The following is an 18,839-nucleotide window of genomic DNA, read 5'->3' on the forward strand; positions in this document are numbered from 1 at the left end:
TAGAGCCAACAGCGGAATGCACATCGGATGAAAGCTTGAAAGGCTAGCGTAGAAAACAAGATTGAACCAGGTTTAATTGGCTTGCCCTGTAGTTTTTGTGTCACGATAGGATGTTCTCTCAGGTACGGAGCACTAGTGGGGGTTTTGTTGCTGAAAATGTCTCACATGCATGCGCAAGCTAGAGGCAGATGGGGCGACATGGGGCGACATGTGGAACGGCACACGTGCTCGGCAAAAGGGAACTCAAAAAATAAAGCCCCCAAAAATAATTTTCGCTTTGGTTAAGGCCTCCAAAGGACAGGCCAAAAAAAATGATTTTTGGAGCGAAAAAAGAGAGTATCGATATCTACATCTACACTTGTGTATAACACTTGTTACCTTTGTCTTCATTATTTCCTCCTCATTATTATTATTATTATTATTATTCTTCTTCTTCATCATCATCATCATCATCATCATCTTCTTTCTGTTGATCGCTGCATCGATCCTGCAGCCATGGCGACCTCGGAACCGCAGCACGGAGAGCCTTCTGAATCGTAAGCTCTTTAGAGTTTTGCTTTCATACCAGCTCGTATGCAGCCTTTACGCAATTCCGGTTTCATTTTACCTCTTTGATCAGCCGTTCTTTGCTTACATAGGATGTCGTGTTTTTAAATCTCTTGCGAGACGTCGTTTTAGACTTTTCTCCTCGTTGGGGTTTCGGTGGCCGTGCAACCTTGAAACAATTTGTCCGTTTTCAACTTTCTGCAGAGTATGAGTTCATCGTCCCTTTTCCTTTACTAATCCCATCTGAGTAAAATTTTCTCACCTGTCCATATCATCGTACAGGAAAAGTGCGAAGAAAGATTACAGCACCGCTATCCTTGAACGGAAAAAGGCACCCAATCGCTTGGTTGTGCATGAGGCACTGAACGATGATAATTCCGTGGTTTCGCTCAATATGGAAACCATGGAGAAACTATCATTTTTCCGAGGGGACACCGTTTTAATTAAGGTAATGTTTCTAGGCTTGGAATGTGCATGGTGCTTACTGAGACGGACCAGTCTTATTTGGCGTTAACTTGTACGTATTTATTTTCGTAGGTGATCACAACTGCTTTTTGATCGGGCTTACGAATTATGAACGCTTGGGGGTATTGGCTATTTTGTTATAATCATGCTGTGTTTTCTTACCATCCAGGGTAGAAAACGAAAAGATACTGTCTGCATAGTTCTTGCAGATGAAACCTGTGAAGAGCATAAAATTCGAATGAACAAAGTTGTAAGAAAGAACCTAAGAGTGCGCTTGGGAGACGTGGTTTCGGTTCATCAATGTGCTGATGTAAAATATGGAAAGCGTGTCCATATTCTTCCTATCGATGATACGATTGAGGGAATCACAGGAAATCTTTTCGATGCATATTTGAAGCGTACGTATTTTGCCATATGCACTTATCGTCCAATTTTTGTTATTTATTGTCTATGTGTTAGTCGTTCGGCAACGTAATCATTAGGCTCAAAAATTTCCACTGCCATCTGTTGTGTACAGCATACTTCTTAGAAGCCTATCGCCCAGTTAGGAAGGGTGATCTGTTTTTGGCCCGTGGTGGTATGCGGAGTGTAGAATTTAAAGTAATCGAGACGGATCCAGCAGAGTATTGTATTGTTGCACCTGATACGGAAATTTTTTGTGAGGGTGAAGCCGTGAGACGAGAAGATGAAGAACGTCTCGATGAAGTGGGTTATGATGACGTAGGTGGAGTGCGCAAGCAGATGGCTCAGATCAGGGAGCTAGTAGAGCTTCCCCTAAGGCATCCTCAGCTTTTCAAATCTATTGGTGTGAAACCTCCAAAGGGCATACTCCTTTTTGGCCCTCCTGGTTCTGGAAAGACGTTAATTGCAAGAGCGGTGGCAAATGAGACAGGAGCCTTTTTTTTCCTTATAAATGGCCCTGAAATAATGTCTAAGCTTGCAGGTGAAAGTGAGAGCAACCTCCGCAAGGCTTTTGAGGAGGCTGAGAAGAATGCTCCTTCAATAATTTTTATTGATGAACTTGATTCCATTGCTCCTAAAAGAGAGAAAACTCATGGGGAGGTTGAGCGCCGCATTGTTTCACAGTTACTCACCCTAATGGATGGTCTCAAGGCTCGTTCCCATGTAATTGTTATGGGGGCCACCAACAGGCCCAACAGTATAGATCCTGCTTTGAGGAGGTTTGGGAGGTTTGATAGAGAGATAGATATTGGTGTCCCTGATGAGGTGGGACGCTTGGAGGTCTTACGCATTCATACAAAGAACATGAAACTCTCTGAAGATGTAAGTAATCTTTATTTCCTCACTTTCATTTCTTATTTCAGAGCACCTTTTCCACCTTGCAGATTCTGCTCAGTATTGAACATGTTTGATGTTCTTGCCTAAATTATATCGGTGCATTTGCCATATTTAACATTTGCAGGTTGATCTAGAAAGGATTGCTAAAGATACCCATGGTTTTGTGGGAGCGGATTTGGCTGCACTGTGCACTGAATCTGCCCTTCAATGCATACGGGAGAAAATGGATGTGATTGATCTTGAGGATGAGACGATAGATGCTGAAATCCTCAATTCTATGGCTGTGACAAATGAACACTTCCAAACAGCCTTGGGCATTAGCAATCCCTCTGCATTGCGCGAGACAGTACGCTCAGTTTTCTTTGGCTAGTCATTTTGGGATTCCATGTGTATGCCTGTTTGAGAATTGAGAAACTGTGTTGTAAGGACTTGGGTATGTGAAACTTACGTATGTTTGCTTGAGCTGTTTCAGGTGGTGGAAGTTCCTAATGTTACATGGGAGGATATTGGCGGCCTGGATAATGTTAAAAGAGAGCTTCAAGAAGTATGTCTTCATTTCAATGCACATAAAATTACCTTCTGAGTCGTTTAGCCACGAGTTTGTTGATGATAGTTAACTAAAGCTGTAGTAGTAGTCAGTTACAGTATTTTTCTTAAGTCTATTCCTTGTGTGTAGACTGTGCAATATCCAGTGGAGCATCCAGAGAAATTTGAGAAATTTGGGATGTCTCCCTCTAAAGGTGTCCTATTTTATGGACCGCCTGGTTGTGGAAAGACACTGCTTGCCAAGGCTATAGCAAATGAATGCCAAGCTAATTTCATAAGTGTTAAGGGGCCTGAATTGTTGACCATGTGGTTTGGTGAGAGCGAAGCAAATGTTCGGGACGTTTTTGATAAGGCCAGGCAATCTGCGCCTTGTGTCTTGTTTTTTGATGAACTTGATTCTATTGCAACTCAGGTAAAAGGTGTTGACTACCAATGTTGTGCTGTGCTCTTCGTCATCCTGCTTTGAGTCATCAATATGAGACCATCATTATGTAGTGATTGTATATATGTACTGTTTGTTCACCAAGGTTTAGTTTTATGGCTTTGCAGCGGGGAAGCAGTGTAGGCGATGCAGGAGGAGCGGCTGATAGGGTCTTGAATCAACTTTTAACAGAAATGGATGGGATGACTGCAAAGAAAACAGTTTTCATCATTGGTGCTACAAACAGGCCTGACATTATAGATCCAGCATTGCTTCGCCCTGGTCGGTTGGATCAGTTGATCTACATTCCATTGCCAGATGAGGCATCTAGATTGAAAATATTCCAAGCATGCCTTCGGAAGTCCCCTGTTTCCAAAGATGTGGATTTGGCTGCTTTGGCACGGTACACACAGGGATTCAGTGGGGCTGATATCACTGAAATTTGCCAGCGAGCTTGCAAGTATGCTATCAGAGAAAATATTGAGAAGGTACTGTCTCTCCATTGTGAATTACATGTGTAGCATGTGCATGAAGAGAGAGAGAGAGAGAGAGAGAGAGAGAGAGAGAGAGAGAGATTAATGTCCACAGGAGGAGACCTCACGGGTCTATGGGACAAAATACACACCAAAATCATCAACATCAGTTAGAGACTGAGAGTCTATGGGGGAGTACAGAGACTCTGAGAGAGAGAGAGAGAGAGAGAGAGAGAGAGAGAGAGAGAGATGATATGATATGATATGATATGATGGTATTAAGGCCCTTGAGACCCTTCAGGATCTATGGACTGGTGACCACTATTAAACTAATGGTGGCCCTTTTACATCGATGCTTGATAAGATGTGAGTATTTGTTAGCTAACTTGTGTGCTAGCCTGATGACTTTGCTGTGGTGCTCCAGGACTTCCTTTAGGTAGCCCCTGAGCCTTTTGGCTGGTTGTTCCAACAGGGTTTTAGGCTGTCACTTGCTGTGACTTACCCCCCCCCTGATGTGGGCATAGGCTTGATTGTGTGGGAGCTGGTCCTTATTTTGCAGTTCAAATGCCTTTTAAACATTGATATATCCTCCCAAGGTATTTTTGTCCATTGGGTCATATCCTGTTTGTAGAACTGCATTTTCATCCGCAGGTCTTGTAGCATTTTCTGCGTAACTAAATTTCTGATTTCACCTATATCTTCTGGAATATCAGCAGCCTTTATGTCCCATAACTCCATCCATTTCCCCCCCTCTATGCCATTCAGTGGTCTTTGTAGCCTTCATTGCTTTGCGTGGTATCCTGCTTGCATCCATCTTCTCAAGCTTGTTCATATAGACCATGTATTGGCACCAATTTCACCCAGTAGGATGGGATAGGGTGTCTATACCTTGACCCCTAGTTCTCCTATGGGAAAGCGTTAATGTATTGTTTCTATTCTTCACCAATTCGTGCTAGCGAGCCTGGGCGCCTAGGCTTGGCAAACTGTAGGGGATGACTATTTACACAAGCATGGTACATAGAAACTCTCTCGTTTCCCAGTTCCATAGGTATGTCTTCTTGCATTTATGTTCGAAGCTGTATATTGCTTTCAATCCTGCCAAAATTCTCCTTGCCATGCATGCATCCCAATTGTAATATCTTTAAATTCCAACCCTAGGTATTTCTATGTGGTGACTGTGTCTAGAGGCTCCTGTTCGAATGCGTTTCCATCAGTTTATTTTAAGTCCTGATTACCATTACTTTGTTCTTGGCTATGTTACTTGCATCCCTAAGCATTGTTATAATTATTATTATATTCTAGGCAGTGGCCAATGTAATGTAATAAGTGGGCTAGGGGCACTTTTCCCCCTTAGAGGTTTTTCCCCCTAATCACAGTCTAATCCCTAACTACGGTTAGTGATTAGATAGGGTTTTGTCACTTAGACAAAACCCCTCATCTCTTTCTTGTACTTCACTTCATTCAGTCCACCTTTTGAGTGACCTATGTTCAGCTCACTCTTTGTTCACTCTTGTTCTCATTCTTTCTCACATTTGGTATCAGAGCAGCTCTCCTTCTCGGGCTTGCTCCCTGCTCAATTTGCTGTATTTCCGAGTTTATTTGGCAAAAATGGCTCAGAATAACCCCAATGAGGTGTTTGTGAGTAGGATAAGTTGAATGGCACCAACTACTCCTTGTGGAGTTTCATGGTACGCAACATCTTGGTTGGCAGACATCTTTGGGATTATGTCAATGGAGATGAAGCTAGGCCAGATTCTGTAGCTACACCTGTCACTCCTACAGCTGGAGGTAGGGGTAGAGGTCAAAATGCTGCACAAGTAGTTGGAGTTGCTGCTTGAGGGGCTCCCACAGCAGAGCAAAAAAGATGGGATTCTAGGGATGCACAAGCTCTATCAATGATTTCTCTTTCTGTCAAGAGGTTCATTATTCCTCACATTCAGTCATGCAGGACCTCAAAGGCAGCTTGGGAGATATTAGAGAGTATGTTTGCAGCAAGAAATGATGCTAGAGTTTCCTTTTTGAAGCAAGAGCTTTCTCATACGCATATGGATGAGGGAGATTCCATGAATACTGACCTACAAAGCTTCAGGATTTGAGGGAGCAACTGCTGAATATTGATGAAGTCATTTCGGATTCAGAGATGATTACCACCACTCTGAATTCTCTTCCAGAGTCCTATCTTGGTTTCCACACCTTGCTGAACTTGTCATTGAAGGGGGGCAGCAATCCTCTCTCTTTTCACGAGTTGGTAGGACTTCTGTTGCAGGAGGAGCAGACACGAAGAAATATGGCAACCCGGGCTAGCGAGCATGCCATGCTTTCCAATGGCGAGCATGCCATGCTTTCCAAGTTCAAGCCCAAGGGAAAAGAGCAGGCAAAGCAACATGCCAATCAGCCCGCACATCAGCATAAAGCTGATCAGGACAGCCCTCTTATAAGGCTAAGGGTGATGCAGATAAGCATAAAAAGAAGGACAGCCACTAATGATGATGACCCTTATGCTTTCTTAACTTGGAGTTATGATCCTTCAAAGGATGCATGCTCTCTCAGTGTCAATGAGACACTGAATACTTGGTATTTTGACAGTGGTGCTTCAAAGCACATCATTTCTAAGAAGAGCTTGTTTACATCTCTCCATCCTCCACCTACTAAAAAGAAGGTGACTTGTGCATATAATTCTTCTTATTCAGTGTGTGGAGTGGGGGACATTATTCTCACATCCACTGATGGCACAGATTTCAGAATTTCAGATGTTCTCTATGTGCCAGGTATAAAGAAGAATTTGCTTTCAGTGTCCTCTCTTAATAGAGGAGGATTTCAGCTTGTATTTGATGATGCTAAGTGTGCAGTCAGAGACAAAGAGAATGACTATGCTTTGATGTTGTTTGGCACTTTGTATCTGGGTCTTTTTCAGCTTGATATATATGAGAAAAGACTCGATTTTGCATTTTCAGTGACTCCCACTGCTGCTATGCAGAATGCGGAGTTATGGCATGCCAGGTATGGGCACATGAGCTATGACAGCTTAATGACACTTCAGAAGCATGATATGGTTGATGCATTGCCTCCTTTAGAGTCACCTCCTCATGCATGTGAGGGTTGCATCCTTGGCAAGATGCTTAGATTTCCTTTCAAGAAGGATGGTGCAGTGAAAGCTACACGCAAATTACAGCTTATTTACAGTGATGTTTGCGGTCCCATGAGGATACTTGCTTTTGGGGGTTATCTTTATTATGTTACATTCATAGATGACTTGACCAACTACACTTGGGTCTATGGTCTTAAGGCAAAATCAGAAGTGTTTATGCATTTCAAACACTTTGTGGCTATGGTTGAGAATGAGATAGGACTCAAGGTGCAGACACTTAGCACAGATAGAGGGGGGGAGTATATGTCTCATGAGTTTGAGGCATTTTTGAAGGAGAAAGGCATCACACATCAGCTTACAGTGAGGCTTACATCTCAACAAAATGGTAAAGCTGAGCGCAAGAGTCGCACTCTTATGGAGATGGATAGATGCATGCTTACCAATAAAAAGTTGCCTCACAGGTTTTGGCTTGAAGGCCTCATGTGTGCAAACTATGTTGTAAATTGGGCTCTCACAAAGGCTTTAAAAACTCACACTCCCTATGAGGCATGGCATGGGAGAAAGCCTTCAGTGGATTACTTCAGAGTTTTTGGTTGTGTTGCATATGCCCACGTGCCTGTGGAGTTTCGACATAAGTTGTCAGCTAAGGCACTTAAATGCATTTTTGTTGGGTATAGTGCACAAAGCAAAGGCTATCATCTTACAATCCTGCTTCACGTAAGATTTTTGTGAGTAGAGATGTTATATTCTCTGAAAATTCAGCACATACACATGCTGAATTTAATATTCCAGCTTCTTTATATGATGTTTTTGAGGGGATGCTTCCTATAGCATTTGGTTCCCCAGTTGCGGTTCATGCTGAAAATTAGAATTTACAGCAACCTCCTCCTGATCCACATGCCTTGATTCAGGGACGGGTTGATTTTGTACCTTCATAGGGTGTGGATGAAGTTGTCAGGCAAGAGATTCAAGAGATACACGCAGCCAAAACAGTCCCGAATTGGTTGCTACAGACTCTCCGGGAGAGTAGGCTTGAGGCCCCATTGCGTGGCAGGACTCGTAGTGCAGTAAGGCACGCAGGGGGAGCTCTTTCAGTTGAGATAGCTTATGCAGGGACTCTTCTTGATGAAGAGGAACCTGACTCTTTTGAAGAAGCAAAGGATAATGTGCATTGGATGCATGCCATGCACAATGAATTGCAGTCCATTGAGAAAGATCAGACTTGGGATGTTGTGGATTTGCCATCAGGTAAGCATGCCATTGGTACCAAGTGGGTTTTCAAGGTGAAAAGGAAGCCAGATGGGTCCATTGACAAGTACAAGGCAAGGTTGGTTGCCAAAGGCTATGCACAGAAGAAGGGCATAGATTATGAGGAGACTTTTGCTCCTACATCCCGGATGCCTGCAAATTTTGTTTGGAATGTCCATCAGTTGGACATAAATGGGGACTTGCAGGAAGAGGTTTATGCCAAACAGCCTCCTGGATTTGAACTTTCTGGCAATGCACTTCAAGTTTGCAAGCTTAACAAAGCTTTATGTGGGCTGAAGCAAGCCCCATGTGCATGGTATGCCAAGATTGATACATTCCTGGCAAGTAAGGGGTTACATAATAGTCCCAGGGAAAGCACCCTCTACATCAAGAAGGATGAGGGGGATATTTTGGTCTTCATTCTTTATGTAGATGACATACTGCTCACAGGGTCAAATGAGGATATAATTGCAGATTTTAAGGCTGAGTTGAAAGCTGAATTTGACATGACAGGTTTGGGCAAAATTTTTATTTGGGGATCCACTTTATATAAGACAAGCGTGGCATCGTTATGTCTCAATCCAAGTATGTGCAGAAGCTCTTGGATAGGTTCAACATGCATGATTGTAAGCCTATTGCCACTCCCATGGAGCCGGGGCTGAAGCTTATTATGTATGATGTAGGTGAATTAGTGGATGTCACACTTTACAGCCAGGCTGTTGGATGACTCATCTACTTGTGCAATACACGGCCTGATATTCAGTATAGAGAATCTCAGGTGAGCAAATATATGCACAGCCCAAAGACAACACATTGGCACGCTGTAAAACGCATCTTCCGTTATTTGCAAGTCACAATGTCTTATGGCTTGATGTTTCCCAAGGGGGGTGACGTGCAGATGCATGCTTACAGTGATTCAGATTGGGTTGGAGACTATGATACCAGGCAGTCCACCAGTGGTAATTGTTTCTTTTTGAGCAAAGCTTGCATTTCTTGGCTGAGCAAGAAGCAATCTACAGTGGCTACTTCCTCATGTGAAGCTGAGTACAGGGCAGCTTTCACAGCGATAGTTGAATGTGTTTGGCTGAGCCATTTGTTCGTTGATCTTTGTCTCTTATTGGAGGGTCCTTCTCCAATTCTCACTGATAGTCAGAGTGCTATAGTAGTGGCAAAGAATCATGTGTTTCATGCTGGCACGAAGCACATTGAGGTTCATTATCATTATGTCAGAGAGAAGTTGCATGGAGGGGAGATCAGTATGATCTATGTGTCAACACATGACAATGTTGCAGACATCTTCACCAAAGCACTTCCACGTGAGAAGTTTGAGGCATTTCGCAGTGCCCAAAACTTATCTCCTTTTGGTGATGATCACTACCTTGTACACCACATTGGCACTGCAGGGGGGTGTTAGAATTATTATTATATTCTAGGCCACTAATGTAATGTAATAAGTGGGTTAGGGGCACTTTTCCCTCTTAGAGGTTTGTTCCCCTAACCACAGTCTAATCCCTAACTATGGTTAGTGATTAGATATGTACTTCACTTCATTCAATCCACCTTTTGAGTGACCTACCGTCAGCTCACTCTTGCTCTCATTCTTTCTCACAAGCATTTGCAAAAATTGCAACTCTTTCGCTCTTGCATGTCCCTCTTGTCTTTTGCAAAAGAAAACTACGTCATTTGTGTAAATGAGCAATAGCAGGGCATATCTCATGACCTGGACTCCTTTCTACTATGTTTTCTACTCTACCCTTCACATCCGGAGTGCCGACAGAAACTCAATACGAAGACTTTGTATAAATGGATGCTCAAGTATGTGTGGGTGTGTGGATTTGTATGTGTGAGAGCATATTTTTATACTATGGTCTACACCCAGTGTTGGGCGCTGATGACGTCAGTGGGGATGTCATAGTAGCTAGTCCCTGGAGAGCTCCAGGACACCGTCGCGACCTTCCCGCCTCCCTGCTGCTGCAGCCCCGTCGCCCACGGCCCCTCGCTGCCTGCGCGCCGCTTCACCCCCCTCCCCCCCCGTCTTCCTCCACTTCCCCTCCATCGCCCTCCTCCACCTCGCCTCGCACCCCTCTTCGATCTGATGGCAGCAACGGCTGGAGTTCAGCGGAACCTCCCTCGCCTGGGCCTCCGTAGACCTCGCTTGAGCAGCCTCGATCGTGTGATGGTGGGTTCACCTCTAGCGGCAGAGCTGGCCAGTGGCGGGTTGGGTGGTCTGCACCCTTTGCCCTCTTGTTGGGGCATGCTTCGTTCGCGTAGGGCTTGTAGGTGCAAGTTGCTTTCTCGTGCCACCCGTGGCTTGGGGCATTGCATCTCCTCGGAGGGGAGCATTGTTGGCTGTAGCCTGCTCCTCCGCCCCAGCGGCTTGCATCACCTGCACCTTCATCGCAGCAACAGGAACATCTTTCAGGAAGCGACGTGTGTGCTCGGGACCTTTTGTCGAGGAAAGGTTTGGTACTACCTCGAGCTCAAGGAGATAGAGATGCGAGATGCCTTCTCCCATGGTGGTCAAGAGCTCCTCTTGATGGTCAAGCTCGATAACAGAGATCCTGGCGCTTCCGATCTCGGAGCTACACCGGCTCTTGGAACCGTGCTACCTCGACGTGGCTTCACTGCTTTCCTCCCAGCAGGGGTTCTTGATCGTGGTTGGCACCTTGGTCATGGTCGGCCTCGATTGCTGGATATTGACTCAGAGGAGTCATATCAGTTGATGGTTCACTGTCTCGAAGACCTTCTTCCCACAGGGTGGCGGCTCTTGGTTCTATCCGCAGGGCTGCTGGACTTTATCCCTTCTCTTGGGGCTCTACTCTTTCTTGTTGTACCAGGAGGCACCCCAACTGGGTTGAGGCCTGCAGATGCGTGGAGTGGGCTACTGGAGTGCGGACTCGCCCCCCGCCAGGCGGTGGTTGCTCATGCAGGCGGGTCTTTTCTTGTTGGTGCCCTCGGGCGGGCTCGATGGAGGGGAGCTCAGCGGAGGAGGGATCCTGTTTTGCTTGGGTCTCCAAGCTTCTCAAGACTCAGAGCTTTTCTCGAAGATTCTTCTTCCACAGGGCGGCGGCCCTCGACTCCTTCCTCAGGGATCCCTTCTCCTTTGGCTCTACTTCTTCTTGTCGTACCAGGAGGCTCCCCTTGTGGGTTGAGACCTGCAGGTGCGTGGAGCGGGCTACTGGAGTGCGGACTCGCCCCCCGCCAGGTGGTGGTTGCTCATGCTGGCAGGTCTCTTCCTATTGGCACCCTCGGGCGGGCAAGATGGACGGGAGCTCAGCGGAGGAGGGATCCATACATGCTTGGATTACGAGTATCTCCAGGATTCACTTCATCAGGGATTATTGGTCGGCCTCGATTGTTGGATGTTGACTCAGAGGAGTCATATCAGTTGATGATTCACTGTCTCGAAGACTTTCTAGTACTTCCAGGATTCACTTCATCAGGGATCCGTAGCTTTTTTGGTTTCGCGGTTTACTGGTTTTCAGAAGACCCAGACTAGGTTTTTTGTTTTGACAGCATTTTGCAACAGTTTTTTGCTTGGCCCTGTGTGGCTTGTAGTTTCGCAGATGGGAGTTATCCCTGTGCTCCAGCATTGCTGTTGAGTCTCTTGTATGCCTTTTCTCGAAGTAATATAATTAGCCCTTCTTTTTTGGAAAAAAAAATAGTAGCTAGTCCCTGCTATGCATGATGGAGTTTATGGTTTTCAACCTTGTGAGTGACTATCATGAGATTGAAACTGCACTATGTTGTGTTTTTAGAGGATGAGTTTGGGAATGTTCCTGGATTCATCTAGGTATATGTTTTCTCATCCAAACCTTCAATTCATCAATGAATTGACCAAAGAAAGTCGTTGGGAGAGGTCTTATGATGCTTCCGCTAGAGCATGTCCCATCTACGAGTGGTTGTGCTAACTCCGCCAACACCTCCCGTGGAGTCGGTATGGGAGCCTTTCTAGTCTCTCCCATAGCTTTTATGTGGAATTGTGTTGAATGCTTTCTTGAAGTCTATTAAACAGAGTAGGCAGTCCCTTTCCTATTCTTGGCCTCCTTTGTTGACGCTCTTATAGCAACTAAATCGTCCATTGTTGAGTGCTTGGGGTGAAACCCTGCCTGGGATGGTACCCTAATCCCTCGTGTGTCCGTCCATTTTGCTGGTTTTTTGCTCAATGATGGTGCCATACGGTTTGGCCATTAGGATGCTTACCATGATAGTTCTGAAGTTTTTTGCCACCTTGCTGTCCCCTGCCTTGTGGATCGGTACAATTGTGTTCAGTTGCCATTTTGAGGAGAATCACTCCTTTGGAGCCTTGTTCGTGAGCTTGGTAAGCATTCCCTTTGCCTTCTCTCCTTGCCGTGTCAACATCTTTGCCACTAGCCTTGTGTGTCTGGGGCCTATAATGCATAAGGCAAAATACCTAGTGAAGCAAAATCAAGAACAAGACATGGTATCTGCCCTAAGTGAAAGCACCATGAAACCAACGCTACCCCTACGCTACCCCCTGCTCTCTCCCTGCGCTACCCCCTCCGCTAACCCCTCCGTACCCCCTCGCTACCTTTGCTACCCCCCCCGCTACCTCTGCTAACCCCCCCCGCTACCCCTACTACCCCCCCCCGCTACCCCCTCGCTAACCCCCTCCGCTACCCCGCGCTACCCCCTCCGCTACCTACCCCCCGCTACCCCCTCCGCTAACCCCCACGCTACCTCGCTATCCCCTGCTATCCTTCTCGCTAACCCCCCCGCTACCTCGCTACCCCCCCCGCTACCTCGCTATCCTCTCGCTAACCCCCCCGCTACCTCGCTACCCCCCCGCTACCTCGCTTCCCCCCCCCTCCCTACTCCTCTCGCTACCCCCTCCGCTACCCCTCTCTACCCCCCGCTACTCCCTCCGCTAACCCCCCCGCTACCCCCTCCGCTAACCCCTCGCTACCCCCCCTCCCCCCCCCCCCCCCCCACCACACGTTTTATTTTTATTATATTAAAAAAAAAAAAGGGGGGGGGGAAAGCAGCTTCAACCTCCTGCAGTCCCTTCTTTGCCCCCATAATGAAAGGAACAGAGGGATGAGGATAGGAGACTAGGCGGGAGACCCCTCGATCCAAATCTGCATACGCGTGGAGATGGGGAAGGGGAATGGTGACAAGGCGAAAACACAAAAGCAACTCAATCTGGAGGACTTCAACAAACGTAGCAACCGGAGTGGTTTGATAGTGGACAGCACCGCGGCCCAGAAGAAAGGGGCCCACCCAAAGCCCATGCCGCTCACCACATCCTCGACCTCTATGGTTCTTCTGCAGCAGTGGGATGGGAAAAGGGGCCATGGTCCGAGATGGTAGGTTGTTGACCGGCACCCGTCGGGCTCCCACCCGTACCCCCTAGGGGGACGGGGCCTATGAGACTCAGGTTTTCGAGACCCTAGACTGCACCATTTGGAATTGTAATGGCACCTTATGGTCAGACCCAGGGAACTTCTCGGAGTCTTATACAGGACGAGACATAGTCTTTTACACGGAGACACACCAGAGCCCAGAGCGTCCACTACCGATAGTCAGTGGCTACACATGGGAGTCAGCCTTTAGGGATGAGATGAGGGATACAGGAGGAGTTGGAGGATTAGGCGGGGTCGTAGTATTGTACAGGTCTTCCCTCGCTGGAGCCATCTCCATTGAGAGGAAGGACACACACTCCCGATTCATGTGGATCTGGATCCGATGCACAGACACCCATGACCTTTTCATAGCAATATGCTACTTCCCGCCAGACACATCCCACTTCGCCAGAGTGGCACGAGAAGAGAGTGAGACATCGCCATATGCACCCTTACATTAGGATATCCCAGACCTTTAAGCCCGCGGGGAAGTTCTCCTTGTTGGGGACTTCAACGCCAGGACGAGTACGCGACAGGCACCTTTCTTGGACTTTCGAGACGACTCTATCATGCTGCCAGACATGGACCTAGACGGAGCAGGTATGACTAGGACCTCATCGGACCGACACGGGCGTGTTACACCATATGGACATGCGCTCCTTGATTTGGGCAGGATGCATGATCTCATCATCTACAACGGGCTCGACCTATGGCCCTCCTCAGGTGGTTTTACTTGCTTCCCACACAGGGGGGGCACTAGTGTAGTAGATTACATCATGGAATCCCCTACCTTCACTTCATGTATCACCGACTTCACCGTAGCACCACTCCCTCCAGGAGCTGATCACACATACCTATTCTTCACTATTGCCACCTCATGCTTAGCCACACCACACACACCACATAGGAAGCACGACACCTACCACGACATACACTTTGATCATAGCCTCTCACCGGCCTACTCTGGACGCCTAAACAGACTCCTAACCTACATCGATCACATACCACTCATAGAGGACCATGCTGCTCTGATTAGTCGCACACTCCACTAGGCTGTCCTCCAAATCTTTCCTCACACCACACGGTCCACTAGACCACCACCTCTTGGTTCTGTACCCTGCAACAATTGGTACGATGCGGAGTGCAAGGCTTATCGCCGACAGCTCCGACTTGAAACTAGATGTCACCTCTCGAACACACTAGACACGGTACGTAAGTACCGACGTCTCGTACGTTGGAAGAAGCAGGCTTTTCTTCATCAAAATAAGGAGGAGCTGCTGCACTCTTGTACAGCAACAACTCTAAGGATTTTTGGCGGAGATTCCTTGAGCGTAGGTCCCCATCACCCCTCACCGACACGAGAGTCTGGCACACGTATGCACACCATCTATATAATGTCCCACACCAGTCCACTCCAGACCTCATACACACACCTCGTCCCACCACTTGCACGTTGTTTACCAGAGGGGGAGTCAAGGACGCGACATTGAAACTGCACAATGGGCGAGCTAAGGATCACGAGGGGCTATGCACTGAGTTTATCGCATATGGGATTGACACGTTAGCCCCGATCCTAGCAAAGCTATTTAATGACGTTGTTTGCCTTGGCTTCCCCCGTACTTGGACACTCAACACCATCACCCCCATCCACAAGGTAGGGGATCCCATGGACCCGAGTAACTACAGGACTATCATGATTGGACATGTGATGTCCAAGATCTATGCAGCTGTATTGGATGCATCGATCAGCCTGTTCGCAGAGATGAGAGGGCTTAGAGCAGAGGGTCAGGCGAGACCATGGGACTATGGATCACATACTCACACTTAGGAGTGTCATTGAGGAGGCCAGATCACGGAAGGAGAGGGTATACTGTTGCTTTGTGGATTTTTGCAAAGCCTTTGACACAGTACCTCGAGCTCGTCTTATCACACGCCTATAGACACTGGGGATTGATCAGGAGATCATGTGGGCAGTCATGGCACTGTATGAGAGTCTCAGCCCGAGTTCGTACAGGTGCAGGTTGGACAGATGAGATCCTGAGTACCATAGGGGTCAAACAGGGTTGTTCCTTATCACCGACCCTGTTTGGCCTCTACATCGATGAGCTTGAGACTTTCATGGGGACGTTCGGAGGGACCGGTTGCTCACTTGCCGGGATCATCATCAGGATTCTTCTTTATGCAGATGATGTGGCACTCTCGTCGTCCACACCCGAGGGGCTCCAGCGACACCTGGATGCATTGCAGGCTTTTTGTTTATACCATGATTTGGAGGTCAACCTTGGCAAGACCAAGGTCATGATCTTTAACACCTCTCGAGCAAACATGCAACGGAAACAGTTTACTTTTACTTTGGGTGGGTCACCAGTTGAGATCGTATCCTCATACACTTACTTGGGGGTCATATGTGATACAGACAGTGCTCTATGGAGTAGCGGTGTGGGGTGGGAGTATATTATCCTCGAAATGGAATGATTTGGAAAAAATGCAAAAATCTTTTATTAGGAGACACCTTGGCATCAAGGCTACTACACCCTACTCTCTGCTACTTCTAGAGACAGGATGCTTACCCATAGAGTTACATGCTTTAAAGAAGGTACTCAGATACATTACAAAGGTCAAAGGCATGGATGGTGAAAGGCTGCCAAAGAGGGCATGGGGAGAAAGTCAAAAGCCCCAAAAGACAAACAAGAGCAAGATTTTGGCATCTGGATGGGCACTAGATGTGAGAAATTGGTTCAGGAAGTGGGAGGTAGAGGAGTACTAAGATGCTTTTCATCGTGACCTGCTGAATGCATTACACAAGAAATGGCAAACAGCTAAAAATAGAGATAAGTTTGAGTACTACTGCACATTTATCAACCCCCAATATTGGCCCACTTATACGGCAGAGGAGTCAGCCACGCAGAAGTACATTTGCACACCTATGGCAATGCATAAGCGGAGGGCTTTGGCTTCACTTCGCACTTGATCACACCAGCTGCAAATTGAAATAGGAGGATGGAAAGACATGCCAAGAGAGAGCAGAATATGCCAATTATGTGACCAGGGTATGCAAGAAACAGAAGCACACATGGTAATGATATGCCCTTACTATGCACACATTAGGAAAAAGTTCAGCTCTCTTCTTGAGGGACATAACAGACTGGCTGATTTGCTACATAAGGCGTCACCCTCAGCTTTAGGAACATTTGTATCTAAGCTTTTCAAGCACAGAAACTCACCTAGACATAAAGGTAGTTTCTCTTATTACCCTCCCCTTTGAGGGAGGAGTCTTTATGTATGTAAGGTTTTGTATTGTTTCAGGTCCCATAGGCCGATTTTTGGTCTTCAGAGGACGATAATATATTCTTCTTCTTCTTCTTCTTCTTCTTCTCCGGCCCGATCTTCACGATGAGACCAGCGATGCAGGCCAGACTGAGCAGGGGATACGCCTCACTGGCTCGGCTAGAGAGACAGTGCTTTCACTCCCACTGTCAGGACCCTCGGACCAAGGCTCTTCTCTTCGACTCCTTGGTCTGACTAGCCGGTATGTATGGCAGCCCTTGTTGGGGGCCTGACTTGTCAGAGATAGAGTGGACACGGGTAGAGCGCTTGCAGATCCTCATGCTCTCACGGATGATCCGGGGGAAATCGTCTGTACCACATCACATCATTTAGGCCGAGTTTGGTGCTTCTCCACTCCAGCTAGATGGAGCCTTTCCGACCATCACATATCTACACCGGGTTAGATCATATGAGGGAGACAGAGGTTGCCATGGTTGGCTCTCGATTCCTCCATGAGGTTGGCAGCAGAGGGAGACGAGCGATGCTGGTATGCACGGACTCATAGATGGTTTGTGAGACTAGGGTTCCACATCGATAGGATACCTCCTTTTCAGTACAGTTTAGATGCCCCTCCGGTACTCCCATCCACCATCCCGATTGGGCCACATACCAACCAGGTCATTCGAGAGGATCTCCTGCAGCTACACACCTTTAGGACCTGGTTGGAGCCGAGGGAGCTTCCAGTGAAACTGAGTTTCTATAGAGATTACTGTCTTCGCATTTCGGAGGAGGGATTTATCACACCACCGGGGTACATTGAGCTTCATATGCCTCACTTACTACGGATCTCCATCGGACAGTTTCGGGTATCATCACACCACCTCCGCATAGAGAGCGGCAGAGCAGAGGGGATTCCTAGGGAGCATCGCTTATGCATATTGTGCGACTGTCAGGAGGTTGAGTCGGAGGAGCATTTTATTTTCAGGTGCCCAGTGTACTACAAGATCCGAGGTCGCTACCACTGCCTCTTCAGAGACGGCTCCGGGCTCCTTTCCAGATTCCTCGCCTACCCAGATCAGAGATGCCTCGCGGCCTTCATTCACGAGGGAGTCCGACATAGAGAGTACTTACTCAGGCGACGGGGCTTGGCCACATCATCAGACACCTCTCAGAGCAGGGTCACAGAGGAGTTCCCATCGAGTGACATTAATCGTCCAGTCTCTAGTTACCGACGTGAGAGAGACCCCGACCTGACGATCGCAGCACGACACACGAGACATCGAGGGGACACACAGATCACTCTGGGGGACCTCCCGTCATTGTTTAGACCTGAGATTCGTTCCACGGGAGTCACGGTGGCTTTGGTCTTGCGTTGAGCCTCGTCCAGGAGACCGAGACGCACGGCACCTCTTGACAGGCACCAACGTCCCATCACCGGCTGTGCACCAGCCAGGGGGACATGACATATGGAGGATTCTGCTCCGCTCCAGTCCTTTTCTTTTCATTGTTACATCTGATGGGATATCTCAAGGTGTATGCCCCAGGCACACCTTGGGTTCTATGTGTGTGTGCTAGAGGCACAGTTAGGTGCCCATAAGCACTGTTAGGTGGTGGTAGATGCCACATAGGATGATTGAGAGATTCTAGGAGCTGATTGAGGAGATGATTGTGGAGCTTGGTGGCTCTTGTAGAGGTGCCTACACATGGACCTCACCCTTCTTCATTCTATAAGCAAGCATTCTCTTGTTTCATGTTCAGCTTTATGCTTTCCTTTCACTTCTTCAACAACATCCAGATGCTTTGTCTCGAAGACTTCAAGTCAACAATGTGACTTGCTTATCATCAGGACCTGGAAGATATGAGAGAGCAATATGCAAATGATGCAGATTTTGGTGAGATTTTACAGCAAATGCAAGAGGGGCAGTCCACCAGTCACTATTCCCTGAAAGATGGGTATTTAATGAAAGATGATTGCCTATGCATCACCCAAGAGATGAGGAAATTTTTTTTGGAGGAATACCATGCACCTCCCTATGCTGGACATAGAGGAATTACGGCAACAACTCAAGCACTAGAGAGGTATTTCTTTTGGCCAGGGATGCGGAGAGATATACATTAGTTTG

General features: G+C 47.2%; 1 protein-coding gene across 1 annotated transcript in view; it reads left to right on the plus strand.

Moving 5' to 3' along the window:
• Positions 1-342: 342 nt before the first annotated feature.
• The window catches only part of LOC147897225 (cell division cycle protein 48 homolog), a 51,021-nt gene continuing 32,524 nt past the window's right edge, over positions 343-18,839 (plus strand). The window contains exons 1-8 of the mRNA XM_087381082.1: positions 343-536; positions 829-994; positions 1,181-1,409; positions 1,529-2,295; positions 2,435-2,656; positions 2,783-2,854; positions 2,987-3,268; positions 3,406-3,765. Coding sequence (XP_087237208.1) covers positions 496-536; positions 829-994; positions 1,181-1,409; positions 1,529-2,295; positions 2,435-2,656; positions 2,783-2,854; positions 2,987-3,268; positions 3,406-3,765 — 2,139 coding nt within the window. The 5' untranslated portion in view covers positions 343-495. The remainder of the gene's footprint in view (positions 537-828; positions 995-1,180; positions 1,410-1,528; positions 2,296-2,434; positions 2,657-2,782; positions 2,855-2,986; positions 3,269-3,405; positions 3,766-18,839) is intronic.

Source organism: Dipteris shenzhenensis, chromosome 11 (assembly GCF_047967505.1).
Source record: "Dipteris shenzhenensis isolate YYH24624 ecotype China chromosome 11, Dip_SZ_1.0, whole genome shotgun sequence".
Classification (NCBI taxonomy): domain Eukaryota; kingdom Viridiplantae; phylum Streptophyta; class Polypodiopsida; order Gleicheniales; family Dipteridaceae; genus Dipteris; species Dipteris shenzhenensis.